General features: G+C 44.8%; 2 protein-coding genes across 3 annotated transcripts in view; one reads left to right on the top strand and one right to left on the bottom strand.

The window, feature by feature from the left end:
* Positions 1-2642: 2642 nt before the first annotated feature.
* Zkscan7 (zinc finger with KRAB and SCAN domains 7) lies at positions 2643-14444 on the bottom strand. The gene is made up of 6 exons (NM_001177505.2): positions 14197-14444; positions 12313-12838; positions 10456-10603; positions 8871-8944; positions 8484-8577; positions 2643-6570 (listed from the first exon to the last, which is right to left on the bottom strand). The coding sequence occupies exons 2-6, from the start codon at positions 12718-12720 to the stop codon at positions 5138-5140; spliced, it is 2157 nt and encodes a 718-aa protein (NP_001170976.1). The 5' UTR covers positions 12721-12838; positions 14197-14444; the 3' UTR covers positions 2643-5137.
* Zfp445 (zinc finger protein 445) overlaps positions 14411-14578 on the top strand; it is a 37942-nt gene continuing 37774 nt past the window's right edge. Inside the window, exon 1 of one of the 2 annotated variants that reach the window (XM_006512121.3) lies at positions 14411-14495. The gene's annotated coding sequence lies outside the window, so the exon portion shown is untranslated. The remainder of the gene's footprint in view (positions 14496-14578) is intronic. The other variant, XM_006512119.3, reaches the window with a different exon arrangement.

Below are 14578 nucleotides of genomic sequence, written 5' to 3'. Positions count from 1 at the left end.
GTGGAAATGCATCAATTCAGGGGAAGTAGCTACTCAACTTGAGAACACCCATTGTGCGGCTCTCTGTTTTGTTTTGCCCATTGTTAAGTCAACCTAATGCTGACTGGAAAAGTTTCACTGTGGCTTCTTGATGACATCATGATATGCTCTGAATTTTTCCAAGGCTGCCTGCCACAGATATGCTGTTACTGCAATAGTTCTGGCATCCTCTGCTCTAAAGGGCAGCTTGTACACCCTCGAGGAATATAGCATGTCCCAATCTTTTACAGTGGAAATGGAATTAGTGCCTCCAGTCTTATGGCTGGATACATAGAAATGGGTTATGCCTAAATGCATAAACTTCAGCTATGGTCACCACCCTTTACTCAGCCTAGGATAAATACATTTTTCCCCTTGGGGTTACTTTGTCTGCTTTCCTACTTTTTACCCAATCCTTGAGTGACTGCTGGTCCATGGAAAACTGAATCTGTCATCGTTATGGTACATATTGGGAAGCTGGACATCTAACATACGCAATATCTATACAGAAGACAATGGAACTAGAGGAATTTGGAGAAGAACTTTATTGGCTGTCATTGTGTGATGCCAGCTATACACTCATTCCTAAAAAGTTTTTTAAGTGTGTGGAATTGGTTAACAAGGAGGGAAACACTGTAGCTTTGTCAACTAACAATTCCAATCAGGCAGTTTTTCAGGAATACCTACTACCAAGAACAAGGAATGGACCATCCATCATACATGTGACTTTTACTGTGTTTTGGTGGGGTTTTTTTGTTTGTTTGTTTTTTGTTTTTTCGAGACAGGGTTTCTCTGTGTAACTCTGGCTGTCCTGGAACTCACTCTGTAGACCAGGCTGGCCTCAAACTCAGAAATCTGCCTGCCTCTGCCTCCCAAGTGCTGGGATTAAAGGCGTGCGCCACCACTGCCCAGCTTTACTGTGTTTTTGAGCAAAACATTTGTATGCCTTAAAAGATAATCTGCTCCTCACTGTGCTGGGCACCTGTACAGCAGCTCAGTGCTTTATTAGTGGGAGGGCTGGTTTGGTCCAGTGAAGAATAAATGGACAATGCCTCTTCATGTGTGGAGTACTACTATCAACAAAAACTATAGCTGGGACTAAAAGGCAGCTCAGCAGTCATGCACCTTGGCTGGTCTTCTAGATGTCTTAGGTTCAACCCGAAGCACTCACATGGTGTCTCATAACAATCTCTTCTGTTTTAAGAGAAGATCTGGTGCCCTCTCTGGCCTCTGCAGGTACCAAACACACATGACGTGCTGAGACATACATGTAGGCTAAACATCCATACAAATAAGTTAAAACTGCATGACTTTCTCTACTAGTTGGAGAATATGGTTTTGGTATATGTTGTTTTCATGTGTCAGAGGCAAATGGTTCGGTGTATATCTCTTAGCCCCTTCACCATCATGTTTGGGCATCAGAACTATTTTCCATATTTGAATTCTGATTTGATGTTGGACCTCCTCTAGGGTCTATAACCTCTCCAGCTATGAGTAGTCAGGTTATTTGACAGTACCGGGCATGAATTCACACATATTGATAAGCCCTAAAGACCAGTTAGACAGCAGTTAGCTACCAGCCACGACTATTGCTCCATTGGGATACCTTGTCAGGGCTCACATTGGTATGGTTTGTAGGCTTTTCAGCTGGGGTGGAATTTTGACTGCTTGTCTCCCTTGGAAGCTTGCTCTACACTTTTCAAATCCTATGAAAGCTAGGTTCTCTTAAGGAGGTTGTTTCTAGTCAGTTCCAGCTCAATTTCTCCAAATTTTGTGTTCCACATGTGTGGTGTCTTCAGTAATAGGGTCTTAACTTCAAGTTCTGGGAAGCAACCAAGGACAACAGGTATAGACATACTATTTAGGGAGTTTATTAGGTCCCCCCCCCCAACTCCCAACAGCTCAAAGGGATGTTCCCCTGTCTGGCACTGACGTTTTTGTTAGTTTTTGGCTCTTGTGAGGAACTTTATCACCCCGTAAGGTGTTACTGCATATGAATTTTATGTGTATGTATATATGCATGCATGTATACACATGCTTCCTGTTGCTTTTTCAAATGTGCCTGGTGCTATTTACCTCTTTATCTCTGTATGTGAATATTTTTTCCTCAGTTGTTGGTGCTGTTTGGGAAGGTTGTGGACCCTCTAGGAGGTGGAGCTTTGCTGTAGTCATCCCATTTCACATTCGTTCTCTCTGTTGTGTGTGGATAAGATGTGACCACCCAGCTTCTCACTGGAGCCACAGTGGTTTTTTTCCCCCTTCCACTTTTTTGACACAGGGTTTGTGTATCTCTGGCTGTCCTGCAATTAGCCCTCTGTCAACCCAGCTAGCATCAAACTCAGAGATCCACCTGCCTCCGCCTCCTGAGTGCTGGGGTTAAAGCCACGCACCACTACTACCTGCCTCTATTCATGTCTTCCCTGTTGTGATAGATTGTATTTCTCTTGAACTGTAAACCAAAATAAACCATTTTCTCCACTCAGTTGCTTTTGTGAACTGAGTCCAATCTCTGGAACTCCCATGAAGGTGGAAGGAAAGAACCAATTCCTTAAGTTGTTATCTGGTCTCCACATACATGCTGTCACACACACACACACACACACACACACACACACGAGAGCAGGTAGATTTTAAAAAACGTTTTATTGATTTGTTGTTTCACATCATGCACTTCAGTCCTACTCATTTCCCTGTCCCCATACCCACCCTTCACCCTTGCAACCTCCCCCACATCCAAAATAAAACACAATACACGCAAACAACAAAGCAGAGAAAACATCTCATCACAGAAAGCTGTTGTATGTCATAGTGTGTCCCACAGTATATCCCTATGTGAGTGGGTAGTTTTTAAATATTAAATGAAGACCAGTGATATGGCTCAGCAGGTGAAGGCACTTGTTGCCAAGCCTGGCAACCCAACTTCAGACTTTGATCTATAGGATCTACTTGGTTGAGAGAACCAACTCCCACAAGCTGTCTTGTAATCTCCATGGATTCCTGTACATGTACATAAAATGTAACTTTAAAAAAATACCTAAGTCATACCTACCTTCCCACCTCCTTTGAAGACAGTGATTAAACATGGCTGGCGTGGAACTTGCTATGTAGTCCAAGTTGACCTTGGACTCACAAAGATCTGTCTCTGCTTCCCAAATGCTAGGTTTACAGGTATGTGCCACCCCACCCAGATGAAGGCTGCTTTTCTACATCATAGGTACCCTTAGGGGCCAATAACTATATATTAGAATAGAAAGTTTCCCCACATTTTCTTTCAGATTATTTCATGAAAATGTGTGTATGCTGGGCCTAGAGAGATGGCTCAGTAAGCAGAGTACTTGCCATCTGGCACAAGGACCTGAATGCATATCTCCAGAATACACACAGAAATTCATGGGAGTATATGTCCATAACCCTGGTGCAGCCATGAGTCAACAAGCATTTGTAGTAAATTCTGACTGTGGTCTCAATCTGTTCACTGAAGAGCCAGAATGTGTTTAGCAAGTCAGTGTACAGCACAAGGCACATCTAAGAGGGGGCATGATTGTACAACTGAACAGTTACAAAAATATGCTCTGTCTCTGTTTCACACATACACACACACACACACAAAATTAGCTTTGTAAAGATAATAAACCAATAGTTATATTAGATAAAGACGATATTAGTGGGTTTAGGGTATGTGACACTGCAGACACACCTCTAACCTTAAAAGCTTGGGGGAGGGGAAAGTATGTCCCTAATTTAAGGATTATTTGGGTGAAGTAAAACTTACTTAGAAATCAATATAACTATCTATGAAAAATATAAACACACAATGAGCCTATAAGCTGGTGTTAAAGTATAAATTCTTACAACGGAATTCAATAGTTGTACCAATATAGCACCAACTAACTCAAAACATTTAAATAAGATCAACAGAGGTTTAAAAGCATGTAAAGAAAAAAAGTCCTGAGGCTGGAGAGATAGCTCAGTGGTTATTGCAGAGGACCCAGGTTCAATTCCCAGTACCCATGTCAGCTCTAGGGGATCCAATGTTCTCTCCTGTCCTCTAGAACCAGTGCACTCACAGGTACAGACATATACAAATACACTCCATTTAAAAATAAACAAAAAGTTAAAAGTCCTTAAATTAGATGGATCTTCAAGGTTATGAAGAAACACTAATAACTAAAAGGGATTTCTTTTCCCTGGGGAGGGGACATAAGTGATATGCTGAATACTAGACTACCTTTAAAAAACAAATGTTGCCGGGCGTGGTGGCGCACGTCTTTAATCCCAGCACTCGGGAGGCAGAGGCAGGTGGATTTCTGATTTCGAGGCCAGCCTAGTCTACAAAGTGAGTTCCAGGACAGCCAGGGCTACACAGAGAAACCCTGTCTCAAAAAACCAAAAAATTAAAATTAAAAATTAAAAAAAAAAAAACAAATGTGAGGGCTTAGAGAGATGGCTCAGTAGTTCAGAGCACTGGCTGCTCTGCCAGAGGACTCAGGATGTCACCATCACAGGGTGGCTGACAGCTGTAGTCTGATGACCTCTTCTGTAGATACAAGGCACCTAAGTGGTCCTCGTCCATACACGTAGGCAAAACATCTATCCACATAAAAAGTATCAGGGACAAAGTAAATGCAGAGAGCTGTAGGCAAGAAGTAAAAGTGATGAGAGTCTTACAGTCAGTCTTTAAATAAACGAGGAAATGCATAGGCTAGAATGAAGTAGAGGAGGTATTATCTCTGTGCTTGAAAATCACAAATTGTGGAACACAAAGTTTAAAAATGAGATATATTTTTAATGAGATATATTTTAAGATAGTTTTAAAAAAGAAAAAGCTAGAAGTAAATAAAATATATGGTTCTTATTATCCTGCCTTTGTGATCGAATACCAGATAGAAAGCACTCATTTGAAAGAGAATAAGATAAATATCCTATGGGGGGGGGGCTTTTCAAGACAAGGTTTCTCTGTGTACCCTTGGCTGTCCCAGAACTCACTCTGTGCACTAGACTGGCCTCAAACTCAGAGATATACCTGCCTCTGCCTCTCAAATGCTGGGATCACTGCCCGACTTCCTTCTTCTAAACAAATTAACTCAGAATTCTTTATTTTGTCTCAGGAAACCATGCCTTAAGATACTGCCTGAAGCCGACTTGAGGGCTTCGCGACATTGTGAATTCGCTGGTGGTGATTAAAGGTGGACCGCTGACTAAAGGCTTTCCCACATTCAGCACATTCATAAGGCTTCTCACCAGTGTGAACCCTCTGGTGCACAATAAGCTGTGAACTGTCACCAAAGGCTTTCATGCAATCTTTACATTTATAGGGCTTTTCACCAGTATGGGTTCTCTGATGAACCATAAGGCTAGAACTATAACTAAAGACCTTCCCACACTCATTACATCCATAAGGTTTTTCACCAGTGTGAATTCTCTGGTGTATAATGAGGTGAGAGTTTTGGTTGAAGGATTTTCCACACTCACTGCATTTATAGGGCTTTTCTCCAGTGTGAAGTCTCTGGTGCCGAATAAGGCATTTACCTAAACTGAATTTCTTACCACATTCACTACATTCAAAAGGCTTTTCACCAGTATGAACTCGTTTGTGGTCAATGAGCTGAGAGTTCTGAAGGAAGGCTTTCCCACATTCACTACATTTGTATGTTTTTTCCCCAGTGTGGAGGCTCTGATGTCGAGTAAGACACTTACTCCGACTGAAGGACTTGCCACATTCAATACATTCATAAGGCTTCTCCCCAGTGTGGATTCTCTGGTGGTCAATAAGATTTCTGTTGGTATAGAAGGCTTTCCCACACTCATTACACTCATAGAGCTTCTTACTAATGTGAAGGACCTGATGTTGAATAAGACTTTTATTCCAAATGAATGCCTCGCCAGATTCATCAGGTTTCTCTCCAGTGTGGGTTCTCTTGTGGACCAGGAGCTGGGAACTCTGAATGGACGCTCTTACACATTCATTTCCTTTATAAGGCTTGTCTCCATTACGGAGTCTCTGGTGTTGAATGAGGTGGGAACTGTGACAGTAAGTCTTCCCAGACTCACAACATTCATAAGGTTTTTCCTGAGTGTGTATTCTGAGGTGAACAACTAGCTGAGATATCTGTTGAAAGGTCTTCCCACACTTGTTACATTCAAAGGGTCTCTCTCCAACGTGGATTCTCTGATGTCCAAGGAAGCGAGAGCTCTGGCTAAAAACTTTGCCACACTCATCACATTGATAGGACTTCTGCCTCTTTGCTTCTCCCTGATGCTCAACAGGACTGGAGGGCATTTCTGGATGCACCCCTACATCTTTACATTCCTCATTTCTGTCTTCTGTAGAATTTTTATCTTCCTTCTCCAAGAAATCACTTTCTAGTCCGCTGCCTTCTTCATCTGAGGGATGCTCTTCCCTCTGTGCTAAAGGATCTTTACAGATGTCACCAGACGCTCTTTCCACCAGTGCCACTCCAAAGAGTCCCTCTGAGGATGTGTCAAGCGAATGTGATCCTTTAGAAATGTCCTGCTTTGGACTGAACTCAGAACTTCCTATCCTGTTCTTACCTGTTGCCAAAAGAAATAAGAAAAAAAAACCTTCTTTACTATTCATGTATTTATTTGCTTTGTAGCTGAAAAAAAAGATCATATTATATTGCTAAGAAATGAGACAACATTTGAGAAGCAGAGAAAAAAATAGTCCCCTTTCTTCTTCAGGGATATTAAAACACAGAGGAACAATGGTCCATAGAGGAGAATGGGGAGGAAAGGCAAGGACAGAGGAAACCTGAGCTAATGCAGTCTAGGTAGGAGACAGACTGGAAGCGAGATTGTGTAGCACAGTGTTATATCATCTTCTGGAGCCATTGTGAAACTGTCTTCTTAGTGAATGGCTAAATTAAGTTTTTCTCCACCATGACATTGTACAGTTCCACATGTCTCCAAAAAGATGTTAGGCCATGTGTGGTGGTGCTTTGAATCTCAGCTCTTGAGAGGAGAACCAGGTAGATCTCTGGGAGATCAAGGCCAGCCTTGTCCACACAGAGCTCCAGGCCAGACAGAGCTAAGTCGGTTGAGAGAGGGAGGAAAGGTTGGCAAGAAATAAAGAAGGCAAAACTGGGGGTGAGGGGTGAGACTTTCTCACGTGACGGTGTGAAGTGAACACAGACAGATCTGAGTTACATTATGACATGAGCACAGACTGATCTATGTGACGTGGCAATGGAGCATGTATACTGGTTCAGAACAGTTGAAGGGAACAGCAGTTAGGACACTGGACTGGGCAAAGGCAGGTCTATATCCTATAAAAACTAAAAGAAGCATCAGTGATTTGAAGTACAAATTAAAGTATGCCCTTGTGAGCTTGTCTCTTAAATAATAATAAAATAATTCAAAAGCAATTTGATAAAGAAATTAAACAGTTAAACACTGGTCTACAGTTTTGGAGATTCAAATGCAAAACCTGGGGAAAGCTGCAGCAGCCACTCATGGTTATCAACAGATACCAAATGCTGGCTCCTTTTAAACCATGATGCAAAGAGGCCAAGCCCAGTGTGTATTTAACAAGTGAAACTATACAATACTTAGGTTAGTAACCTTCATGTCCACCCTCTGCCAAGCTGGCTACTGCCCTGAGTTTGCCAGTCACAGGGTGGGGGCTCAGGCCTTATAAAGGGAATCTTATACAACTGAACATTCCTCAAGAGGTGACAGGCGATTAGACCTGGGCCAGGTACCAGAAAGACTCAAGTCTAGCTTATCTGTAGCTTGTCATCAGCATCTTTTGTGGCCTGGGCCAATGATTTCTAAAGCACAGAGGAGAGTCTAATCACTGCCTTGGTCAGAGTTCTTTCTAGGGAGATCCTGACCCCCAAACAGGGCATGATTGCAAGTAAGATCTAAAGCTGAATGCATATGGAGCCAGGGGAAGCCACGGTGCAGTCAGAGCTGAGAAGAAGCTATGATACGGACAGTTTCAGAATTCAAAAGAGTTTCAGTGGAAAAGCACAGGGAACAAACATGCTGCATACGGCCGTGTTAGTCACATGGTCAGTCCATGCGTACGGGCCCCGTTAGTCAGATGGTCAGTCCATGCATACGGCTGCGTTAGCCACATGGTCAGTCCAGCCACATTGGCCCTGGTGGACTGCTGGATCTCCAGGACCAGCATTTCCCACTACCCAATCTGACTGTTCTGGGTCCCCATTCTCCTAATCCCTCAAACACAGAGACCTTTACTCCCAGAACCCAAGGGACTCCTTCTTATGGCTGAGAAAACCCATAGCTCCCTACTGTTGATCATCCATTAAATAAAGAAAATGATGACTATTGTTAAACTGGGTGACGGGTGCAGGGGTGTTCATTATACACATCTACTTCATGCTTGCAAATAATAAAAAGTTAAAACAAATCAAAACAAAGGAATACAGGGGCTGGGCTGTGATGTAAAGGACAGACGGCTAGTTACTGGGAGCCATTACCCAGAGAGGCCAGGCCGTGCTCATCTCTTACCACCTCCGTCTCACACAGGACACTCCACTTTTCTTGCTTATAGTCCTTGTTCACTGCCGTCTCCTGGAACGATAAGCTTCTATTGTTCAGAAACAACCCCAGCCAGAGAAGCAGAGTTCTTAAGCGTACAGAAGTCACACAGAATAAAAGGGTAGTAGACACATTAAAGAGGACAAAACTGTCCTAAATGAAACTGTTAAAGCCAAGGGCAAGGGCCTAGCTCCAAGGGAAGCACTAAGCAGGAGAGACAAAGGCGCTACCTTAGGTGGGTAGGTCTGCAGGTGAATCCCAGCCATTCCCCCAACCCAGACACACACACACCCAGACGTGGACTCAAGAAAAACAGAGCCACTCACCTGAGGCCTGGCCATCCTAAGCACAGTAGCCACTGCCTGGGCTCTGGGGTTCCCCACTTTGGGAAAAGCAGGATCTGGGGGTGAAAGGTGAACTCAGTGGGTCAAGCCCCCCTCTCAGCTCCCTAAGATCCACGTGCCTACGGTGGGATCTGCAGGCATCCAGGGAACTCCACATACACCGACTCTCAGCTTTCTCCTGGAGACCTCATCCTAAGTGTGCTGGGAATGCTCTTCAGAGGATACAACAGGCAATATTTATCAAACAGAACTGGAGGTTCCTTCCAAGACCCTCTTCAGCCTGAAGCTCTACTTCTAACTATATTCTCTCTGCCTAATTTCCTTAACACTTCTAACACTGATGTACACCCCTGCCTTTAAAATATCTTCTTTATTGTAATGGGTATGAGTGTTTTGTCTGCACATCTGACTGTGCATCACCTGTGTGTCTGGTAGCAGACCAGAAGGTGGCGTTGGATTCCATGAAACTGGAATTATGGATGGTGATGAAGCACCATGTAGGTGCTGGAAATTGAGCCTGGAAGAGCAGCCAGTGCCATTAACTCCTCAGCCATCTCTTCAGTCAGCCTCCTGCCATCTGGAACACTGTTGGAACCTAGCTCTGTGCTGTCTCCCTCCATCAGCGACCCTTCTGATCTTCCCGGCTTTAGTCACACCTCCCAGTTCCCACTGCTCTGTCAGACCTGCCACATACCTACATCCTGATCACAACAAATTCATTCTCATTTTCTCATTCTTTCTCTCTCCCTCTTCCTCTGTTGTTGTTTTTAAAAACTGAGTCTCACTGTGTGTCCCTGGCTGGCCTGGAGCTTGTTATATTAATCAGGCTGACCTCAAATTCACAGAGATCTGTCTGCTTCTGCCTCCTAAATGCTAGGATTAAAGGCATATAGCACCGCAACCAGCCTCCATTCTCCACTTTTTAGTGGTTAAATCTCTTGCTTGTTCCTCCAGAACCCCATACTTACTCTGCCTCATAATGCACTTTATCTAATAATCCCCTTTTACAGTGACAGTATTATGCCTACAGACAGATACCATCCAGATGTATCTTTTGTTTGTGGTAGCTGGTGTGTGTGTGTGTATGTGTATGTGTGTTGTTGATGTTGTTGTTTCACACAGGGTATTAATCTGAAGCACAGGCTAGTGCAAAACTTACAAAGTAGTTCAGGCTTGCCTTCAGCTCTCAGGAATTCTCTTGCCTTAGCTTTTGAAGTACTGGAATGACAGGTGTGATCCACCATGCCCAGCTTCACCCAAATATCTTATGAGGTTGCTTCTTTTTATGTATATGACTGACTCCCTGCCATCTACATAAGAACTCTTAAAGACAGTCATAGTATACTGCCTGTCTCTGGTCCCCAGCGGTACACAGTGGTACATGCTTGAGGTAGGAGACTGCTCTGGCTTGAGGGAAACTTGGTAAGTACATGCATGCACAGCTAGAGGCTAGACAAAAGGGTCGCTAAGGAAGGAGGCTGGCTGTAGGGGCAATGTGGGATTTCAGTGCAAGTTGGGCTGATGAAAGAAAGTGACTCTAGGGGATGGAACTGAGGAGAAGGAGTACCGTGTCCAGCTCCTGGGTCACAGGGAGGATCTAAGAGTGCACCAGGGGCCAAGCCCTGATTGGAGGTTGAGGTAGGCGACTGCTCAGCTGCACTCAGTGCTCCCATCTTCTTTAAATGCACATCCTGTTCTTGTACTGGAGGTGAGACCTAGAGATTAGAGACGAGGAAAAAGAACTGGGTACTAAGTGCATTCTGAAGGCAGAGAGCCCAGACCTCAAAGACACCCACACAGGAAAACGGCCAAGGAAATGAAGGACCGGACTATCTTTCCACTAATCTCAAAGCTTGCGATCTTCCCTGCCATCCCTCCCCAGACTCTCCTTGTAGGAGCTAGAAGAGCAGATGCGATAGCCAGCTCCACCATGACAGGTCTTTGGAGGTACATTAGCTTAAGAACCACGTGAAGCTATTAAGATAGCTCAGGTGGTAAATACTGCTTAGCCTGAGGACCTTAGTTCCCAAGTTTACTGAATGGTTCCTTGTGTGTATGAATGTAGGTATGTACGTGCGTGCGTGCAGGTGCATCGGCACAAGTGTGTAGGAGCTGGAGGACAACTTCAGCTGTCTCTCTTGCTTAGGCACCAGCCACTTTGTATCTATGTTTGTGTGTAAGAATTATGACACTTTGCAAAAGCTGTTTTCTAAGAACCACAGGGCTAAGTGGCCTACTTAGCCTTGATTAGGTCTATGTCAGATCCCCTAGGGGTCATAGGTCAGAAACCTAGCCTAACCTCTGGTTCCCTGGTTAAAGAAATCCTGTCTCGAAAAACCCCAAAACAGCCATACATATCCATGTTCACGCAGGAAAGCAGAACTGTCGGAGATGTGTGTCTCTAATGAGGCTTATTGCCTGTAAATGGTTCATGTGGTGGTTTAAGGGAAAGAAACCCATGTGCCTGAGTCCTAGGTAAAATACTCAAACTTTAGCAGGATTTAACTGCCAGCAGATCAGAAGGTTAGGTTACTACAGTGTATTAAATTCTATCTTTTGCCTATATCTACAGCTACTATCCTAAAGAGCTTTCCTCTGCACTTATTATAAGAACCAACCAGGACTGGGGAGTTGGCTCAGTCAGTACAGTGCTTTACATGCAATCATGACAACCTACGATGGGATTCCCAGAACTAATGTTAAAAAGTCAGGCATGATAGCATATGTTTGTAATTACAGCCTTGGAGAGGCATAATAGACTCCCTAGGGATCATAGGCCAGGAACCTGCCTAACCACTGATTCAGGTCAGGGAGATCTTCTGCACCAGAGGAACAACACTTTGAGGTTGTACACACCCCTGCACATGCACCTCCCCTCCACAGAAACACACCTGACTTAGACCTTGGCTTGTATGACCCCCACGGGCTCATAGATTTGAATGCGTAGTCACCAGGGAGTAGTGCTACTTAAAAGGTTAGATAAGGTGCCACTGGGGTGGGCTTTGAAGTTTCTCAGTCTCTCAGTCTCTCAGTTTCTCTCTCTCTCTCTCTCTCTCTCTCTCTCTCTGTCAGGATATAGAGCTCACGGCTACTTCTCCAGTACTACATAAATCTATGAGCTACCAAGCTCCCTGCCATAAGGGTCTAACATCTACAAACTGGAAGCAAGGCCATAATTAAATGTTTTTATAAGAGTTGCTTTGGTCACAGTGTCTCTGCAGCAATAAAACAGTGACTAAGAGTGCTGGGATTTGTGTTTCTGCTATGGCTTATAGCAGAAAACTATTTTCCATCTATCAGTGGAGCAAGTTCAGGAATCCTAAAGGCAAACCAGGCAAAAGTGTGGGGAATGGTGAATACTTGCTCTCAGGCTAGCCCAAGTTTAGAGAGTGGCTCTAGATGTTCCTATAGACTGACTGCTTACCTCCCCTGACTCACTAAGGTGTCTCTGGAAATCCTCCACCATAGCCACAGCTTCCTCGCCAGTCTCAGGGTGATGGAGCTGTACCCAGGTCTGAAGCTCCCTGGGCAGGATGCTCAGGAACTGCTCCAGCACCAGCAGTTCCAGGATCTGTTCCTTGGTGTGGACCTCTGGCATCAGCCACCAGTGGCAGAGCTCCCTGAGCCGGCTCAGGGCTTGCTGAGGCCCAGACATCTCATGGTAGCACAACTGCCTGAAGTGCAGTCGGAATATTTCACAGACGGGAAGGTAGTTCTTCTGTCCCCATGTCTGGCTTCCTGGTTCCTGCTTCACAGTCAAGTTCCCCTCCTGCTTCTGATACATGGCAGTCCTGGGGATGATATCTAATGTCCCCCTGCCTTCCATGGTCATTGTGATCCCAAAAGAGAAGCTGGTTCCAGCTACAGCAGGCACACTGAAAATGAGTCTCTGCTTCAAACTGCGGGGGCTGTTTTTTCAGAGTCAAGAAAGGAAGTGAGGAAAGTGTCACCTACAGAAACACAAAGAGAATGATCAGAGTCCTGGAGCACCTAGCTCTTAGCTGGTAACAGGTTCTGCAGCTAGAAGCAAAGCCTCCGGGGAAGAGAAGAGTACAAACACAGAAATGACTCCAAGTGACTTCCCTTTTCAAACTATTAGTGGCTCCAGTCACCTGCAGGATAAAAGCTAACTGAATGTCTAGGCTTAGCTTTCACAGTCTTTCACATACACCTCCAACCATTTCCCCCAAGTACCCAAATTAAAAGGACATCAATGGCCTCCAAAGCAGGGTATACAAGGAAACTGGATGTTAAAGAAAATACTAAATGATTTAACTATTTAATATGTCCTGTAGTAAGCACTGAAATTCAAATAGGATTTATCTTTAATTTTTTCATAAACTTGTGCTGGGAGTGGAGGCTCAAAACTCAGCTGGTAAAGATGTACTAAAGTTTGGGGCTAACACTTTACAAATAAGGGGGTGGGGACCACACTTTACCTGTCTGCACCTTCCCTGTTTTTTCCCGTCATTTCTGACAAACTCTTAATCAAGTGTCAAGACTCCGAATAAATAACACCTCTCTTGAAGGATATTTTCCTGCTTTCCCCAGATATAAAACAATGGCTCATTTCCCTTGCTGTACCTCATACTATAACAGTGTACTTCAACTGTTTATGAGGAACTCACCAGTCATGGCCTCTAAACTACTGGAGGGTCACCCAAAGGGAGGAACTAGTATTAAAACTTTTGGAAGTCTTTTCTACTTAACTTGGAACTTAACTTTAACTTTCTGGTCTCTCCGGGCATACCACTGTTTATAGCTTCAGTAATCCCACGGACTACTCTCCACCCATAACTCTGTTGGATCACTTCTCTTAATGCAATTGTTTGCAGTTTACTCAGGGCTCTGTTTCCTGCGAAGATTCAAAAGGCAGGACTGCTTCCCAGTCCTGCACGCGTGCATATGTGTTACACAGGGAGAGAGATATGTTACACGAATGTGGTTAGTTTAGTGGACAAAATTTGGGAAAAGCCATTTTCCTTTCCGTTTATGCATGCCATTTGAAAACCAGATCCTCTGGGGCAACTAGGATGTGTGCCGTGGTTTGAGATATCAGATATCAGGCACTGGAGACCCCAGGGTTAGACATTTTCCTCTGAGCCTGTTTTGTTTTGTTTTGTTTTGTTTTGTTTTTAAGACAGATGGAGTAATCTGTGAACTCTCCGAGAGTACACAAGAGCACAGGACACTTTCCTGCGGTCCTTACTGTGCCGAGTGCTAAGCGGCAGGTCTCGCTGCACGTCTAATCTGCGAGCTCGCGTGGGGCTCACTCCAGAGTCACGGTCCTGCCTCGGTAGCCGCTCACCTGGCCGCGTCTGCCCCGTGCAGCGCTGACGCACGGGAGCCAACAACTCGAGCCGACCCCAAGCCGAGCGACCACAACACGAGGACGACGCGGCTCCGCCTCGGGTAAGCACCCCGGCACCGCCCGCGTCGCGGCCCGAGTGCGGGCCGCACTTTCCACCGCGTCGCCACCGTCATGCGTGACGGCTCAACGGCCCCACACACCTCCAGGACACTAGGAAATGGCAACGACGGCGGGACGGGAAGCATGAGAGCATCACTTCCGGTACCTCCTGGATTCCGGAAGTCTTGGTTGCCAAGGTGAGCAATAATCTTGAACGCTAAGATTTTTTTTTACCCAGGGAACATCTGGGGCACAAGAGGGTGTCATGCTGAACTTAGAG

This window comes from Mus musculus, chromosome 9 (genome assembly GCF_000001635.26).
Source record: "Mus musculus strain C57BL/6J chromosome 9, GRCm38.p6 C57BL/6J".
Classification (NCBI taxonomy): domain Eukaryota; kingdom Metazoa; phylum Chordata; class Mammalia; order Rodentia; family Muridae; genus Mus; species Mus musculus.
Note: the sequence above shows the minus strand (reverse complement) of the source record. Positions and strands in the feature narration are given on the sequence as shown.

What these genes read in the sequence shown, in the direction of transcription:
- Zkscan7 (NM_001177505.2), bottom strand. Translation starts at nt 12,720, where the DNA reads ATGACCATGGAAGGCAGGGGGACATTAGATATCATCCCCAGGACTGCC. An exon ending in TGACCCAGGAGCTGGACACG is followed by an intron (nt 8,945 to 10,455) that starts GTACTCCTTCTC and finishes TTTCACCCCCAG; the next exon opens with ATCCTGCTTTTCCCAAAGTG. An exon ending in GCACGGCCTGGCCTCTCTGG is followed by an intron (nt 6,571 to 8,483) that starts GTAATGGCTCCC and finishes TTTTGGCAACAG; the next exon opens with GTAAGAACAGGATAGGAAGT.